General features: G+C 43.9%; 1 protein-coding gene across 9 annotated transcripts in view; it reads right to left on the reverse strand.

The window, feature by feature from the left end:
* The window catches only part of EML4 (EMAP like 4), a 720,824-nt gene that overhangs the window by 181,225 nt on the left and 521,337 nt on the right, over positions 1-18,262 (reverse strand). For all 9 annotated transcript variants that reach the window (XM_078649700.1, XM_078649705.1, XM_078649703.1 and 6 more), the window contains exon 3: positions 3,449-3,578. In XM_078649700.1, coding sequence (XP_078505826.1) covers positions 3,449-3,578 — 130 coding nt within the window. The remainder of the gene's footprint in view (positions 1-3,448; positions 3,579-18,262) is intronic.

Raw genomic sequence — 18,262 nt, forward strand, 5'->3', positions numbered from 1 at the left:
AGGCAATTAAAAATAATCAAAATAAACCTGAAATGAAGCTGATTAACAGATGATGATAGGAAGGTCGAACATTTAATATTGATTGATAATTAGACAGTGCTTTACCAATTCACTGTTTCTTCATTATAGATTACATTTCTTTATGGGAAGTTACAGAATGCAATACCCTCTAAAATAAAATAATTAACATCAAAATCAACAAAAATTATGGCAACACGTGAAGAGGGTGGCAATGACGCTGCCCGGCTTCCACCCAACGCTGAATTATTAGAAATAAATTGTCAGAAACAGTTGTTGATGGTTATATTTGGTTAATTACTTGAATTCTAATAATCTGGTCAACAATTATTTCAATTTAAAAAAAGTGAAAGGATGATTTCTTTCTTAACTGAGAAAGTTAAAATATTATGCAATATCATTCACATGGAGCAGGTGCAGTCAGGTCGGTTTTTCCCAGTCAATGCTGGGAATCTGAAAACTCAACCCAATACCAAACTATTTTCCGTGAGTGAGACTTATGCACAGCTAATTTTCCAGACTTTGCATGGAAACTATAACTTGAACTAAAAAACATATGATCGAAGTATTTTAGTACAGAGTAATGTCATTTCTGAGTGTAGAATGTTTCCAACCTCACTCATAAGTGACACCTGGTTGGGGAGTAAGAACTGATACCAGAGAGTTTGGGACTAGGAAAATAAAATACAAATCAGATTAACACCCATAAAGCCATGACTAAACAAGTTTCAACATACATGGGCAATGCCTGTCCTGCACTTATCTAAACGTGCTAAATGGTGCACAAAGGACAGGAATTCATAAAAATCTTCAGTTGTCATTTGTCGATTGAGTGAAGAGCTCTAAAGGAAAAATAAATTGAGTGCGCGAAATTATATACATTTCTTAAGTGCATGCAAAGGGGAATTTCTACAATATGTGAATTTTGCACAGTTCGGTTGTGGCAAATCAAATGTTTGCCCAAAATTTGAGCAACTGCCATACAATTAGGTGTGTAAATCACGAAAGTTACAGACACTGCAAGCAAACATCTAGGATTTACTTCAGCCATCCAAAAAGTTGTTAATTTCCCCAATACGGAGTCGTACAACTATGCTTCTTGAGATTTGGAAATTTTCTGTCAATAATGTCTTCTTTCCTTACGTATATAGCAATTGGAAAACAAATTGCATGAAAAGAAACCTTTAACCAAAGGATTAAACAAAAACGTATTTTTCAACAATTTCAGACATTTAAAACAAGCATGATCTAAAAACCATACGGTGCAAACTTAATTAACAAACTGCTGGCTTTTCTAGAAAAATTAAACCTGTATTAAAAACAGTTAGCAGGGCAAAAATTACATCCGTTTTTCCAGTTCTTACTGGTGAAAAGATTGTTACAGGTGCTTTAGAGGTTTGGCTTGGTTCATTATAGCAAGCATTTATTAATTGACAATAAGTATTATAACAAATTGTGTCTAAAAGACAATAACAGTAGATTACACAATAGACATATTGGGTGGTTAACATATCAAGCTATGTAGCAAGTTTTGCTTTGTATTTATTAACACACTGTGCTATTGCTGCTAATCTACAAAGGCAAGTCAAACATTTACGTCTATAACCCATGGAGCTAGCAATTACTTTTTGTCTCATAGGTGTACGAGAAGGTGTGCCCTTCATGGAATGAGAGGCAAGCCGGATAGATGGTGGCAACGGGTAGAGAACCTGGTACAAGGTGGCTCAAGCAAAACCAGAAGCTTCGGGTTGGCATGTTGTAGGATCTAGTTCAAGTATAAACAAGTGCGTGATCAGGTCATGAACCACCCTGGATCAGTGGCTTGGAAATAGCATAATTTATTGCAAATCACCAAACCGGATGAGATTGGTGTGCGCCTGAAAAGGTTGCATAAGGTAAAAAAAAGTGTAGAACCTTGTCCAATGGGGACAAAAATATAGAGGTAGGCCCAATAACAAACTGTGTAGCAGTCCAATTGATACAGTATTATTGAACTTATTAGAGTTTTGGGTGCATCAAAAGGGATAAATGGGCAAATCTTTCAAAGGTTTAGAACTTGATAATTGGTGTGGCAGCAGTGGTTATGACCACATTTTCACTGAGGGGCAGAACAAAACTCCAAGATTCTAGCTAGTTGGGAGATAAGTGATTACAAAGACCTCAGTTTTGGAAGAGTTTATCAACAATATGATTGAAGTAGGGAGTGAAGAGTAAAATATTTTAAAGTATTTTCTATGTAAAGACGGTAAAAGAAAGCAAGTGAAGGGATCGTTATGAGAAAAAAAGGGAGGACCTAGGACTAACCTTCATGGGACACCAACTGATAGTGATCTGGGTGGAAATAACTTGGAATCCCAACAGAAAAAATAGGTGTAAGCAAGGTATGTTAGGAAAGGATTGTACAATAGGGTCAGCAATGTCAAAAGACCCAGACAGATGAGGAAGAATGAAAGGCAAATGGATACTAGTGAAAGCGCAGTTTCTCCTAAATTAAGCCAGACTGAGTAGTTTGTTAGTAGCGAGGCATGTAACAGTTGACAAAAAGGTATATCTTCAGTAAAAGTCGCATGACAGCAGATTTAAAACTTTGTGAATAGTTAATAGATAAGAGGGAATATTAAAATTGAATAGACAGGCAGAGACGAAGAAAAAGTCAGAAGTTTGCGGAGCACACAATGGAATTGCACATTTCAGTAAAGCTACGAGCTCCATAGGAGATGTGGTGGTAAAGTCTAGAAACAAGGCAGATTGTGGTGGATAAGGTAAAGGGGAAGGAAACAGTGCAGGGAGCTGACTAGCAAGGAATACTAGAATAGTGGTGGATCTTGACAAGATAGGCGTGATGCAAAGCTTTTGGCTGAGAGTGAAGAACGTGTTATAGATGAGAATGATTATGTTGTCGCTTGTGCGTGCAAGATGTTGAGCGTGGAGTTGAACTGAGGAAGGTTTCCCTCACGTCCATGCCCTGTACTAAGTAACTGGTAAAAACTATTCACAAGCATGAGGGAAGACTCCAGGCAGAATGTGATCACCTGTTAAAAGACAGAAGGCGATTCCACCAGTATACTAGGAAATATCCCTCCTGCACTCAACTAGCGTTCCAATCAATCAAGAGTCCTTCCCAAAACACATGCATGCAACTTAAAAAGAAAGATGCATGAAAGGGCAGCCCGTATTATTCTTCAGGAATGTAGAGTTTTGGCGTCTTTCACTTGGTGTCAAAACATCATCATAAAAATTCCTAGGTGCAAGACCATAATTGACAATATTTCAACACTTGTACTTCAAAATACAACATTTTCCCTGGTCCGGTTTATATTATTTTTTTCTTAAGTGTTTATGAAATCAAACAACGTTAAAGGACTTCCTTTTGGGGAGGTATCTAAGACATCTTTGCAGGATTCCTCTCTGAATATTTTACAGCCATTACCTTTTAGCAGCAGAAGAAAGCGTATCTTTTTTGGCAACGGAAACTGAGGTACTGTGGGATGGTTTCCTGGAGCCAGCACTTCCGTTGGTGATGCAGGACAAAGAGAATGCTTCTCGAAGAGCCGGCTGACCTATCAGAAGTTCAAAAAACAGAAATTGCAATCGTCAAATACGAAAGAGGCAATTTATCATAAAGCAAACATTTACGGAAACAAAACAATCATAACACCATATTTTAACCCGATTGCTGAAAATGTTTTGCAGTGATGAGGAACTTCATGGAGTGAATTTATTTTTCTTAACAGTTCAGATGTATTGTATAATTATACAAGAGGTTACAGAAAAATACATCAAAATAAAAAAATATATATATCTAAGTAAGAACGCTAAATATTTAAACAGTCTAAAGGTGAGCTCAAGTGGGCCGATAATTGTTAAAGAACAGAAGAGTTATTGTTAACTAACTGGACTTTAGATTTATTAACTCCTAGAGAAATTGTGGAATAAAATTCGTGTGCACTAATAAAACTCTTTGAGTGAGTGAGTGAGTGAGTGAGTGAATCATTTTTAGAGCGCTCTTATGCCGAGGCGTCTTGGCGCTGTAAGACGGAGAGATGGGAAAAAGCAGAGTTAGGGTAGCACAAAGAGCCAGGTCTTCATCTCTTTTCTGAACTTAGCTATGCTCTTTTCGGAGCGCAGTAAATATGGTAAGCTGTTCCAAAGCTTTGGGACTTGATGGGAGAAGGATCTGCCACCCCAACGGACTCTCTTGATCCTAGGGATGTGAAGTAGATTTTGAGAGCTTGATCTAAGTAGGCGTTCAGGAGTATAAGGTAAGAGAAAATTAGAGAGCTGCTTGGAGGTCTGCCCATACAAGGATTTGTGGGCCAGGCACAGGACTTTGAATTGAATTCTTCTCCTAACTGGAAGCCAATGAAGTTCGCCTATTGCTTTAGAGGTAGGGTGTCGTTTGGGGAGATTTAGTAGAATCTGGCCGCCGCATTTTGGATGGACTGGAGTCGGTTAAGCTGTTTTTCGCCGGCACCAATATATAGGGCGTTACAGTAGTCTACCCTGGACAAGATTAGAGCTCCCACAACTGTTTTCCTCAGGGTGAAAGGGATGTAAGGCAAGATCTTTCGGAGGACCTTCAGAGTGAAAAAGCAAGATGACGAGACCTGATTGATTTGGGCTGTGCAAGAGAGGTCATTGTCCATGATGAAACCAAGGTTTCTGACCTTGTTGACTGGGGTGGGACAGAAACCGGCTTCTGGAGGCCACCATGTATCATTCCAAATGGAAGGCTTTTGACCAAATTCAATCACCTCCGTTTTTCCGGCGTTAAGTTTGAGGAAGTGAGAGTTCATCCATGTCTTCACATCTGACAGACAATTCCTAAAGCTGGTGGCAGTGGCTTCTACTGTCTGAGCCAATGAGACCACCAGTTGGGTGTCGTGAGCGTATGAAACTAAGTGTAGGCCATGGGATTTGATTAGTGCGGCTAGTGGTGTGACAAAGATTAAAAAGGGTAGGTGACAAAGCCGACCCCTGGGGGATTCCGCATGGTAGAAAAAACTCCTTGGACATGAGCCCATCCCAGTGGATTTGGTGAGTGCGTGCCTGCAAAAAGGAATGGAGCAGTTTTAGGGCGGTGTGGGAGATGCCCAACGTTATTAGTCTGTTTAACAGGACGTCGTGATTCACGGTGTCACACGCCGCTGTCAGATCTAGTAAAATTAGAACGGCTCTGCCTCCTTTATCCATAGTTTGACAAATGTCCTCAGATGCTACGATCAGAGCAGTTTCAGTTGAGTGACATGCCCTGAAACCATGTTGCGTAGAATCTAGTAGCAGGTTGTTCTCGAGATGTTTTGTTAGCTCTTGATTCATTGCATTTTCCAGGATTTTAGCAGGTAAGGGTAGGAAAGATAGCGGGCGATAATTCTTGGCTTCATTGGGATCGAGGGTCTCCTTTTTTAAGTAAGGGCCTGATGCACGCCTTCTTCCAGCTGCTGGGAAATTGTCCGGAGTTTATTACTGAGTTGAGAAGGGGGTTAAGGCTGAGCTAATGATTTCAGGGATCATATGTAAAACATGGGGGGGACATGGGTCCATCGGCGAGCCAGACTTGGTCTGAAGGAGCAATGTGGCAACTTGGTCACAGCTTAGCTGGGAAAAACTAAGGAATTCCAGAGTTGGTGTCCGTGAAGCTGATTCATAGTGAGCCGTCTCACACGGGGGTAGCGATCGCAGGTCATTATACACCGTCTGAACTTTCTGTTGAAAGAATGTGGCTATGTTTTCTACAAATTCTTGGTGAGGCTGGAAAGTGATTTCTCTGGGGCTTTTGGCTAAATGAGTAATGGTCTTAAACAATTCCCTCGAGGAGTTTGGTGAGTCTTGAATTTTCTTTGTATAGAAAGCCGTCTTAGCTTTCTCGATGGCGAGTTTGTATTCATGAAGGGCAGCCGTGTACTCCTTTCTGGACTGAAGGTTGTAGCCATTTCGCCAGAGTCTCTCGGCCCTCCTGCATTTCAGTTTTATTAGTTTAACCTCAGGAGTGTACCATTGTGAGGTTGCAGAGCGTATCCTAGTTTTTTTAACTTCTTCTGGAGCTAATTTGTCCATTGCTTGTAAGAGCCATGCGTTAAATTTATGGGCTCCATCATCGCTGTCTGTGCTTACTCCGGTATGTACGTCTCTGTTAAGGAAATTTGCTAGGGAAGTGGCTTCTAATTTTTTCAATTTTTTAAATAAACTAAATCTCGCAAGGGCGAATGGATGTGCGATGTCTATGAAAGAAGATAAAATGTCAAACTCTTAAATTATGTTCAACTATCTGCCACTATTTAACAATTTTTTCATTACTGTACATTTTAGAATACAAACACCCTGGTTCTATTTTACAGCTGATCAGCGTATTGTGGACTAACGAATTACAAGATAAGGCACTATATTTTAATGCTTTAACATCTAGACCAGCGATTCTCAACCTATGCTCCTAGGCTCCTGGGTCCGCCACGCCCACTCAGGAGATCTGGGACTGCTTTGACAAATAAATATTGACAGATTAATTAACGAAGAAGCAAAATGCAAAACGGAACATTTTTAAACATTTTGTAAACGGGGAGAAATTTGAAACTGGAGGCTACAAATTAAGTTGCTATCCTCAAATTGATTCATGGGAGCAGTGCAAGTATGTTAAACAGAATTCAATACTTCAGATGGGTGGCCTCAACTGAATTTAGGAAAGCACCAATCTTCCCATTAATTTTATTTTTAATATTTTTGAATTAATTAAAAAATGTCACAATTTGTGTATTTATATGATGAATGTTTGTGTCTGAATTTGTGTGCATAGTTTTGCGAATCAAACATTGAAAATGGTTAGGCTGGGGTCCCCAGCTTGCACTGATGATTAAGTGGGGATCGCCGGATTCCTATAATGATTCAATGGAGTGGGGGTATAGGGGGCAGAAAGGAATGGGGGTCTTTGGATTCAAGTAATAATGAAGTGGGGGTCAACAGGACTCGACGGTGAAGAACCACTGATCTAGAAAATCTTTTTTTTATACATAAACTCTAGTGAACATGCACATTATTGATAATGGTGAGTGGCTACATCTAACCTGTCCCTTTGCCTGCCCAAATCATATGCCTCAAAGGGCGCTGTGGCCCCATTTTGGAGGGGGGGGGATTTTCTTTAGGTCTCGCATACCGGACAGTTCAAGCTGTCTGATTCCGTAAGACCTATTGCCAGTGGTTAATTTGTAAACAAAAACGTGGCAGGACCCTTCTCAGGAGGCCACTGCAGTTTGTACAACCTATTGCCCCTGTAAGCTCTGCCAGTGAAAGTACCAACACTACTACTAATTATCACACTCCTACAAGAGTGACAATTCAGACTATTCCGGGACCTCAAAGCAATAAGAATGCTTCGGTGGCAGAAAGTGGTCATTTTGAATAGTAATGAATTAATAAACAAACTAAATAAACAATTAAATAATTAATAAACAACTGTTGTTGTGCCTAACAAAAAAATTAATGTGTCCTCATGTAACGCAAATGGTGCTATGTAAAGCGCTCTGATATCTGAGTCGGGTCAACTTTGCGCTATATAAAACTCAGTAAAATAAAAAATAAATCTAATTTAGACAGACAGCATCATCATGTGGCAGACTATAATAAGTGCTGATGCGGAAAATTAAGTGCTGGTGCCAAGCACTGAAAACCATTAAGCACTGCCTATTGTAGTGTTACGACTTGCGGTGTAATGGCATGCGTTGTTACAACGCGGTCATTGTAAGGATCGCATTGTAACAACATGCGGAGTGATGGATGCCGGGTCAAGGTTGTTTCCCCTTCGTCAGGGGTTCGCTGTGATGTTAAAAAAACAAATCATCAGTGTTATTGTATGCTTTTATCGCATTTAATTCTAAATTAATGTGAATCTTCAAAAACAACCATAAAATCCACAAAACTTTTACCACCGTACCCATACTCCATGTTGCTTTTTCCCTCATATATATTCCTCTATTCCTCGTGTGCTTCTCCCCTCGCCTCGATTTGCTCTCTCCCTGGTTTACCCTTTTCCCATCTTCTACCACCCTCCTTATTTTTATTTCATCACTCCCATTGCTCTTCCCCACCACAGTACTTTATTTTCTACTTTTATATTTTTTGGGAGCTTTTTGCCAATGCTGTATATCACACGCTGACGGGTGATATACAGGACCACGAAAGCATGTACTGCAAATTTGGAGGGCTGACCAGGAGGCAGGGCATTGCTTTGTTGATTTGATCGCTTCGTTGATTAGACACCTCGGCTAAAATTATGGAGGTCCCTCACCTGTGAGAGAGGTGGTACCACCTCAGTTCGAGGCGGTTTTAGAGACGCTACAGATCCGGGTTTGCGGTAGACGCGACCCGTGAAAGATTCAAGTGTTATTGTTCATTTTCTCTTGTCCTGAGGAGGCCTAGAAGAATCTGCAGGCAGAAACACATCCGCATTAACAACTTTTTGGAAGAGTCCCTATTAAATCAACAAAGAATTGCGTAATAACTATTTTTGACACTGTAGAGCTAAAGGAAAAGAGGTGCCTTTGCTTAAAGTGTTTATTTGAATTACCACTGAGTATCATCTAGAATTAATAGGTGAACCCTAGTTTAAATACTTATGGGATATGGTCAACGAAAATGTCAGTTTACTGTTGTCTGCATTTATAATTCAGTTTATTCATTTTGTTATATGTAATTGTGTAGGTATCTACATTGTCATTTTGTAATGTTTATAGATCGGTCCCACTGTATATGTGTGCCATAAATTATCAGATTAGGGCCCCGATGTAGGTAAATCCCATTTACCGATTTTGAAATACCGAATTTTACCGATTCGGTATTTCAAAATCGGTAATGGGATGTAGGTCCCAACATCTGGATTCGTTACCGAATCCTTAACAATTCTTTAATTACCGATTCGGTAAATACCGAAATCGGTAATGCCCATTCATTCCTATGGGCTTTGAAGCCCATAGGAATGATTAGGCATTACCGATTCGGTATTTACCGAATCGGTAATTAAAGAATTCACAAGGGTGCAGGGGGTGTCACTTTAACACCCTCTAGCACCCCCAAAACGGGCATGTGTGCAATGTGGCACACAGACATGCCCTAAGGGCACGTCTGTCTGTCACATGGCACATGTGTACATGCACAGATGTGCATGTATACAGGAATCGGTTTTTTACCATGGATTTGTATTCCATGGTAAAATACCGATTCTGTAAGCCATGTGCTGATGGAACATAGGCTACCTACATTGCATTTTCGGTAATTTTACCGATTCGTTATCATTACCGAATCGGTACATATTACCGAATCGGTAAATTTACCGATTCGGTAAAATTACCGAAAATGTGCCCCTACATCTCGATAGCCCTTAACCGATCGGAAACGGCCGAAAATCGGTATTTTCGGCCGATTCCGATCGGTAAAGGGCTACCTACATCGGGCCCTAGATTCTTCTTAAGAATAAAAGATTGAAGATAGGGTAATTAAATGTTCCCTATGCTGAAACAAAAATTAGATATTAATTCCTCCGTACCTATCGTACAAGTTACTTACCTTCGGTAACAATGTATCAGATAGAGATGATTCTAGCCGCATATTCCTTAATGTAGAATTATCCCCAGGCGTAAGACTGGACCTGGAAAATTTTCTTTGCCACAGTATCTCTGCGTGCCGGAGGGCAGTACCACAGGACTCTGCCCTGACGTCGTCCGCGAGCGTGATGTCAGCAAGGTCACATAAGCCCCACCCCGGCACGCCTACGTCAGTTTTCTTCACAGAACTTTTCCGCGTCACAATACAGAGCCATCACAAACAAAAACTGTGAGAATATGGGAACAGTGTGCGAAAAAAATCAGATAAACAGAAAGGGAAGAAACGAATGGTGAGGAACGGCACCATTAGGGTGAGTGCCAGGCACTAGGGCACCGAAAGTATAGAAGGGAAGAGTAGAGCACAGCTACTGCGAAGCAACCCTGCAAACAAATACAACAGCCTCCCTGGACAGAACAGCATGAGAAAAACGTCACAACAGACGAAAGAGGCCTGCATCCCCAGCCCATAAACAGTGAGGGACAACAAGGCCAGAACAGAAAAGCAATGACAATTTAAACCCAAAGCAACAGCAGCAAGGAGAGGCACATTCTCTGTAAGGACCTACAGGTCGGGGCACAGCCAAGAGACCCCAACTCAGAGGACTGCAGAGGAGTCAAAAGTTTCAAACAATGAAAAAGGGAGAAGAGCATGAGTAGGCCCCACACTGGAAGACCAGGGTGCAGGGATGCAGAAGCACCCATGAACCCAACAACCAGTCACCAGAAAGGAAGGAGTGAATCAAACAAACAGAACGAGCATCCCACTAGAGAGGAAGTGAAAGAGGGCACTCGCAGAAGGCAAACCCCCCTGGAGGCAGGCGAGTGCAAAAGACCAAGCTGAAGTTACTCGCAGAATGGGGAGGAAGGAATCTGCGACTATAATAGTCTCCACCAGATACATTGTTACCAAAGGTAAGTAACTTGTACATCTGATGGAGGGCAATTACAATGCTGCGATTAGGAATCCTACCAGTGTTAACCTTTACATCAAGATGGTCACCCGGTGGATCCCCATTATGTACCCTTTGTCAAGGGGGTGACCAGAACATCGAGCACCTCCTATTTGTATGCCCTATCTCCAATGTAGTAACAGCACGGTCAAGATATCTAGAGCCCATATACCGCAAATGTAGAATTTTAACAGTAAAGGAACTATTATTGGTGTGTAAACAGCCACCAAATGAATTTGTATGTTATAACTTCTATAAATTTTTAAAATCCTTTTTAACATTATATTAATTTGTAATGAATTTTCTTTTGTAAATTGTTTTATATAATATTTGTGGTCCTCAGTTGAGTACCGAAACAAATAAAAAACTTTTTTTCTTTTCTTTTCTACATCTGATAGATAATACTAGCCAAAGATTCCTTAATGTAGAATAGATACCCTAGCCATACCCAAAGGGGAGGAGGGTCTGCGAGAGAGCCCTACCAGCATGGAAGAACACAGGGCCCCAACAGGGGATGTGTCATTGGGACTGGAAGGAGGGTCCATCTCCCACCAAGCAGAAGGAACGAGGCGAATGAAGGCCACGATACCCCAAGCCCATCCAAGGTACAAGGGACATCTGCCAGAAAGCCCCGGAGAGGCAGACAACGCCAGAGGAGTACAGAGGAAGAAAGAGTCAAACCAAAACTCCAAGAAGAAGAGGTAGACATTGAGGCAGAGCCCTCCACAGGAGAACACACACAGTGAAGGGGACAGCTGAACCAGCCTCAACCTCGAGCCAGCGGACAAGGCAGGGACGGCTCCACAGTCAAGAAAGGAAGGCGGGAGAAGAAAGACGCAGTCTCGGAAGGCTCCAGCAGAACAAGAGGCAGGAGCACAAGGGCACACGCCAAAACCCCTGGCTGCACACCAGAAAGAGCAGGTGTGTGCAGCGGGCAAGTACCATGAAGCCGAGCACCCAAACCAAACCGGGAGCAAGAAGGCGGCAAGACCAGGAAATCCAGAACATCCCCGTAAGACATAAACCGACCCAAGAAAAAAGTGGGACCAGCCAGAAGAGAAGAAATATGTAGGACTGACTAAAGCCCTCAACCAGAGCACAGGAAAATACCAGCACACCGCCGCAGATGGCGTGCCAAAGCTGATCCAGCGATGTAGCAGATACTGAAAATGACAGAGCCTGGAGCAGCGCAAGCTATGCCCAGACAAAGATCAAAGAAACCGCATCAGCGGTATACAGAGACGCCAGGAAAGGCGAGGAACCCACAAAGGGGAGTCCACACCCTCCCAGCTTAGGACAGAGCTATACAATAGCTACCAGTACCCCACTTAGGGTATGACACGTCCCAAAGAAAACATGGGAACCACTGTTAGGGAAAAAGTCCCGCATCAGAGAACAAGAACATAAGGACCTGCGGTTAGAACCACAGACGGCTTAACAATCAGCCAAAAAATACACAATTGCCAGAAAGGCTGTACCAGCAGCCAACAGGAGAGAGGGGGCCAACGTAGGGACCCCAAAGGCACATCAAACCACACAGAACATACAAACGGGCCAATCAAAACACCAGATTCCAGAACAAAGATGGGATAACGCCTCCCATCAAGTCCCGGAGGATCAACAAGCCAAGCTTAAAAATAATGAAGACAAGAAAAACATATAAATTCCAGAAATTACACCCAGCTGTCAAGGAGGAGGACGGAGCCCGGCAAGGAGACGTTGAATGGCGGAGTCCGCGTGGGTGTTAAGCAAAAGAACCCCATCAAAGGCAGGTCAACCAGATGCTCCCTAATAATCTCAGGAAAAACACCATCCCGCAACCAAGCATGGTGAAGGAGGGCCACAGAAGTGGCCATAGCACGGGTGAAAGCATCAGCAACATCCAAGGCCGCATGAAGAATAATCCCAGCCAACTCCCGACCGTCCAACACATGGTGCCGTAGATCAGCGCGAGCACCCTCGTGGGAGACGTGAGACAGAAGGGACTCCACAGTATCCCACAGGCTGGAGGTAGCCCTGGCCAACACACAAAGGGTGTTGAGCGCCCGCAAAGCAGCACTGGAGGAAGCGAAGATGTTACACCCCCATGTTTCCAACCACCGGGCCTCCTGTGACGGAGGAAACACCACCAAAGGCTAGGAAGGAAAAGCAGTTTGCAGAAGAGGGCCCTGAGTAGAAGGGTGGAAGGAAAGGTAGAACGGGTCGTGTGGAGAAGGGCGGGCGGTGTAGGAGCAGCTGAGGCACCCGGATCACCCGTGGCAGGACGCCCCCAAGCCCCCAGAAGAGCCCTGGTGGAGAACTTCCAACAGGTGATCCGTAGGGAATGGGGTGATGGGGTCATTCATCCGCAAAATGCCAGCAGACAAGGAAATAGCCCGAACAAAGGCAACACTGGCCTCCGTAGGACGCCACGGGGGAGAAAGCAATTCCTCCGTGGGCAACAGCTGTAAAGTAAGCCGTCCATCCCCAAGTCCAGCTGGAGAAATAAATGACCAGCCCCTGAATAGTAGGGGATCCACGGATGAGTGGGGAACCTGAGGGGCCCCTGGGACAGACGGAGAAGCCGGCGGAGCAACCAACCGCGAGCTGCGGAAGAGAGGGTCCGAGGGTTGAGGCCGCAGGGACGGCAAGGAGCCCTCCCTAGAAGATGCCGGTGAAAAAGCAACGACGCGGCGTCCCGTCTCCGGAGAAGAAGAGACCAGGAGAGGACCAACCTCTGGATAGGAAGGAACCTCTGGAGACGAGACAAGGACCCGAAGCCGGCACGGCACCGTGGAGTCTGCCACAGGCGCCGGCTCGACGTCGATCTGCGCCGGAGTGGACATCGGTGGCGCAGAGTCGACCTCCACCACAACGTGCTCCTTAGGAGAAATGGGCGGAGCCCGTTTGGCTAAGGAACGGAGCTGAAAAGGCACCGGCTCGACCTCACACGAGGCAGCCGCCTGCTTAGAGGACCGAGAGGGACTCGGGAATGCACCTCAGGCCCCGGCCCCCCCCCCCCCCCCGCGGCACCGCCAGGACCGGGGAGGAAAGCCAAACCTTCAGCGCCGAAAAGGTTCCGGCTCGGTCCCTGGCGAAGCAGACGCCTGCTCAGAGGACCGAGGGGGACTTAGGGGCGAGCCCTGAGTCCCAGCGATCTCCTGCAACACCACAGGGAGCCCAGTAGGGATTTGCGGCGAGGCAGGGACGCTGTGGAGCAAAGAGGAGAGCCCCGCAGGACCGCACCTCGATGACACCACCCTCCTACAACCTGAAGCTGAACCGACTCGGCGGAAGGCAAGGGATCCGCGGATGTCTCAGGAGGTGGAGGAGGGCCCAAAGAAGCATAGGCTTTCATTTGGGCCCTACTCGCCCCGACGCCAGGGAACGGCGGGTAGGGTGGCTACAGGCGAGGGTGCACGTCCCAGGGAAACCCGCTCCCTCTGCCAAACGAGAACCGGGTCTCGGAGACAAGCTGCAGGACCTACCAGCTGGTGAGCGATGTCCTTGGGGCCGTGGCGAAGGGCGATGAAGCAGTCGGAATCGGCGGCTCCTGGCTTTTGAAGTAGGGGACGGATGCTGGAACGACACTGACCTGGACAAGCGGGCTGACAGCAATTTCATCCGGCGCTCCCGCCGGGACATCGGTTTGAGGTTCTGACATGCGTCGCAGTCCGTAGAGTCATGGTGCTCGCCCAAACACCACATATAGATAGGGTGAGGGTCCGTCACTGACATCTGACGCGCACAAGTACACGTCTTAAAGCGAGGCATTCGCACACTGTTCCTCAACGCAAAGCATGAAAAGAAGGCCTGAAAACAGGTCAGGAAAAGATCCGGATCCGCGTTGCACACAAAAAAGAGGAAAACTGACGTTGGCGCGCCGGGGTGGGGCTTATGTGACCTTGCTGACGTCAAGGAGGATGTCAGGGTGGAGTCACGTGGTACCGCCCCCGGCACGCAGAGATGCTGTGGCAAAGAAAAATGTCCGGATCCAGTCTTACGCCTGGGGATAATTCTACTTAAGGAATCTGCGGCTAGAAGTCTCTATCAGATTTTTTTGTACATGACAGTATATCACCAAAAAGCACTGACAAAGCAATTAGGCTCAAAGGAAAGATCTACTGGCTTTGCCAATCCTTGTTTATCTTGAAGTACCAGTGCTCGAACATAAGCTAGCGACAACTCCTAGATATACAGAAAGAGGGTCAATTATGAAGAATGAGTGCAGTTCACCCAAACAGAGGGGCAAGTTAAGCATTTCATAACCCAAGAGCAGAACTTTGATAACAGCTGGGCAACTGTTCTTCCTTTGAGTTTTTAAATGCCTGACACTGATCAACAATAAAGGTCGCCCAAACATATGAGAACTTCGAAACAATAATCAAAAAAGCTAGGTCTATTTGGCATTTAAGCTCATGGTACCTTGCATGCACTCTAAGAAAGAGATGGACCTCTAAAGTTTGTCATCAAAATTTAGTACACAATTGCTATTATAACAGCACAAACTACAATTTAGTTTTTTTCCCTTCAAAATGCACTTTTAATTAGAAGAAGCAATCGTTCTGAGTTTAATGTGCTAATGCATGTCGTCTTATCACATTAGAGCGAGTAACAGGAGGAAGCCAGCAGGAAAGGAGCGAGGGAGCTATAGTTATATTCCCCCATGCTGCTAATTGCATGCCTACAGAGGAAGGATACATCCAAACTGCCAATATCATTAGGTGAGAGGTGAATACTTTACTGAACCGAGCCAAGATGTGATTGATAACACCTGAAGTCAGTGGCTAAAAAAGAATAGCCAAAGAAATCCAATGACTGAATAGGGCAGAACCAAAGCCCCCTCTAGGTATATTGTTAGCAATAGGTCTTTCAAAGCTTAGACCTAAAGCCTGAATCTAGCAATAGTTTCACCGCATTTCTTCAAATTCAATTCAGTAGCAAGGGGACATATAACTCCAATATCTCTTCGGAGTGGAAGATCCTGTATTAAGTTTTGTATACATTAGACACTTCTAAATCTAGGTTTAAATACAAACCCACCCACAGGCAGCTTCCAGACACCACTGAAAGTGCAGGACAATGCACATTTAAAGACCCCGGGTTAGTTATTTTTAAAACAATTAGGCACTCGAATTTGTTTAGTTTAATTGTGTAAACTATCAAAATTTAGTTAAGATTTTTCTCTTCTTTTACATATTTGAAAAGCAATTTTAATTAATAACATTTAACTTAACTTATTTTAGAACTGTAAAATAAAAGTCGTAAGGGACTTTAATCCAAGAGAAAATCTGTGTTCTTTTTCAACTTTAATGTTACAAACATTCAGTTAAAATGTATTTTTAACAGTAAATTAAATATGATTTTTCTTTTACTGGCAAAATAAGTCATACTTGAAACAGTTGTGAGAGTTCATCTACATTGCCGGGTAGAAATACAGGTCATTAACATTTTTGATGGATATTTAACAAGCAAAAAAGTCCACTTCTACATAAGACTTCAATTTGTTTCGCTGCTAAATAATTCCACAATATAAACCTTCAGGGGGAGTCCTTTCTAGCAGAAAATAGTTTTGACCTTCTTGGCCATTTCCGCCACTGCTAGAATCATTGCAGTTTTTTCTTGCTGTCATTTACATTTCTATGGAGGGCTTTTTATGGATGCATAAACATGGATTCTAAAAAAAACTGTCCAGTCATCTATATTTCAAAACCAGGAAGTCCACTTCCGGCCACCATAGGCTGAACACTATAGCAGGCCTAGTAAACGGTGCACAGGGCAGATTGCCATCGCAACTCTCAACAGACCAGTTCACCCCGGCTCTGCCAAATCCACCCCAGTAACCAATTCGAGTACTCCCCTCACACACACTGGTTCACAAACATACCCATTTATCATCGAGGAAAAGCTCCCTTAACTATCCTTCTGTGGCTTCAATGGGGCCTAGAAACGTAGTTCTAGCTATCTGAACCCTGCCCTGGGAGATTTAATAGTGTAAACCGTAAGTGATAGAAGCGTAAGCATTTATTCAATATTTTCCTACAGGGAAGAAAAAAAGGCCTGCTTCTTTTCTGCAAATTTGCACTCCTGTTCAAGTAAAGTCCTTTCTTGCCAAGCAGCTTGACTAGAAACACTGCCACACGAGGCTCAAAGCATTTGTTTCACCTTCCAAAACCTGTGGGTGCAATTAAATATATTTTCCATTTCATCCAGTAGAAACTATACCACACATCTGTCAGCTGAGTCATTCGGTAGAAGAACACGTAAAATACAGAGGAGTTACACACAAAAAGGTTTTATACTCTATATTTACGTGCTTGTTGTCAGAATTCGAAGAGCAAAACTTTCATTGCAAAGACGGAGTCCTCATTTTTGTTCCATGTATTTCCCCCACATACCACGGAAGCTGCGGGCTCTCTCAATATATTGTTTCCTCAGCTTGACATTTGGAAAAACCTAGGCTGCAGCCTGATGAAGAAAACTTTTTGTTCCGGTTTCTTTAAGGTATGTATATAAAGGATTCTAGCAGAAGTAGAAATTAGATATTGAGACTCATCTACCGGGCTCTTGGGGATCATTCACTTATTAAATGATTAGAAATTACAATTGCTCGGCCGCATATTTCTGACTCCCCTATTAAGAGCAAACCAGACATGGCGGACACGATGGAAATGATTTTGAAAAAATTAGGAGACCTCACTGTTATCTCCAAATCCACTAAGGCGAATACTGATGCTATGCAGCTTGAGCTAACGGCCATCAGAGCTGATATACATGACCTAAAATCCGGGCTGAACACAGCGGAACAGCGCATCAGCGACGTGGAGGACCTCGCACGTCAATCAGCTACTAGAATACAGCGCCTTGAAGACACCACTAACACCCTCAGACGCCAACATGCTGAGTTGGAAGACCGCAACAGGCGAGGGAACATTAGAATTTTTGGCATACCCGAAAACGCAGAAAAAGATGCAGACTCTTGCGTGACTTTCCTGGAAGCATGGATCCCCATGATCACCGGCATTGCTTTCCCGCATGGTCTGGAGCTAGATCGTGCGCATAGAATCCCCACATTCACTACTAACCGCGAGAAGGGCCCCAGACCAATGATATGCAAACCACTCAGATATCAGCACGTCGATCTGATCCTACAATACGCAAGGAAGCAGCACTCCATCATTTGGGAAGGTCAGAGGATCATCTTTACACAGGACTACTCCAAGGACACAGTGGAGATTCGCAAGGGGTTCCTGGAAATCCGCGCCAAGCTTAGATCCAAGAGCATACCCTACTCCTTTGCAGGTCCAGCCAAGTTCAAAATCACAATAAACGGCCGCGCAAAATTCTTCACGGACCCGAAAGATCTGGAAAACTACCTGCAAAAGGGCCCACCTCAGGAAATGGACCAATCGAATGGCCCTTCCAACAAAAGGAAGACCACGTGACTATCATGACAAAGTAGAGGTCTATCGGATCTCTATCCTTTCCAGGTCGCACTATTGTGTACTTGTGTACTTATGTACTTGTGTACTTGTACTTGTAGTTTTGTAATAGCTTTGTAATAGTTGCCTTCTCTAGTTGTTTGCTAGTCCGCCCACTCGATAAGTGACGTTTTATTATCTCCTTTGGTTTGCAACAGGGTTGGTGGTTGCTTGCATAATGTCGAGCAGGTTCTACTCTCACACTTAGACTCTATTGCACGACGCAAATAGTCGCTACTAGTTT

Source organism: Lissotriton helveticus, chromosome 6 (assembly GCF_964261635.1).
Source record: "Lissotriton helveticus chromosome 6, aLisHel1.1, whole genome shotgun sequence".
Classification (NCBI taxonomy): domain Eukaryota; kingdom Metazoa; phylum Chordata; class Amphibia; order Caudata; family Salamandridae; genus Lissotriton; species Lissotriton helveticus.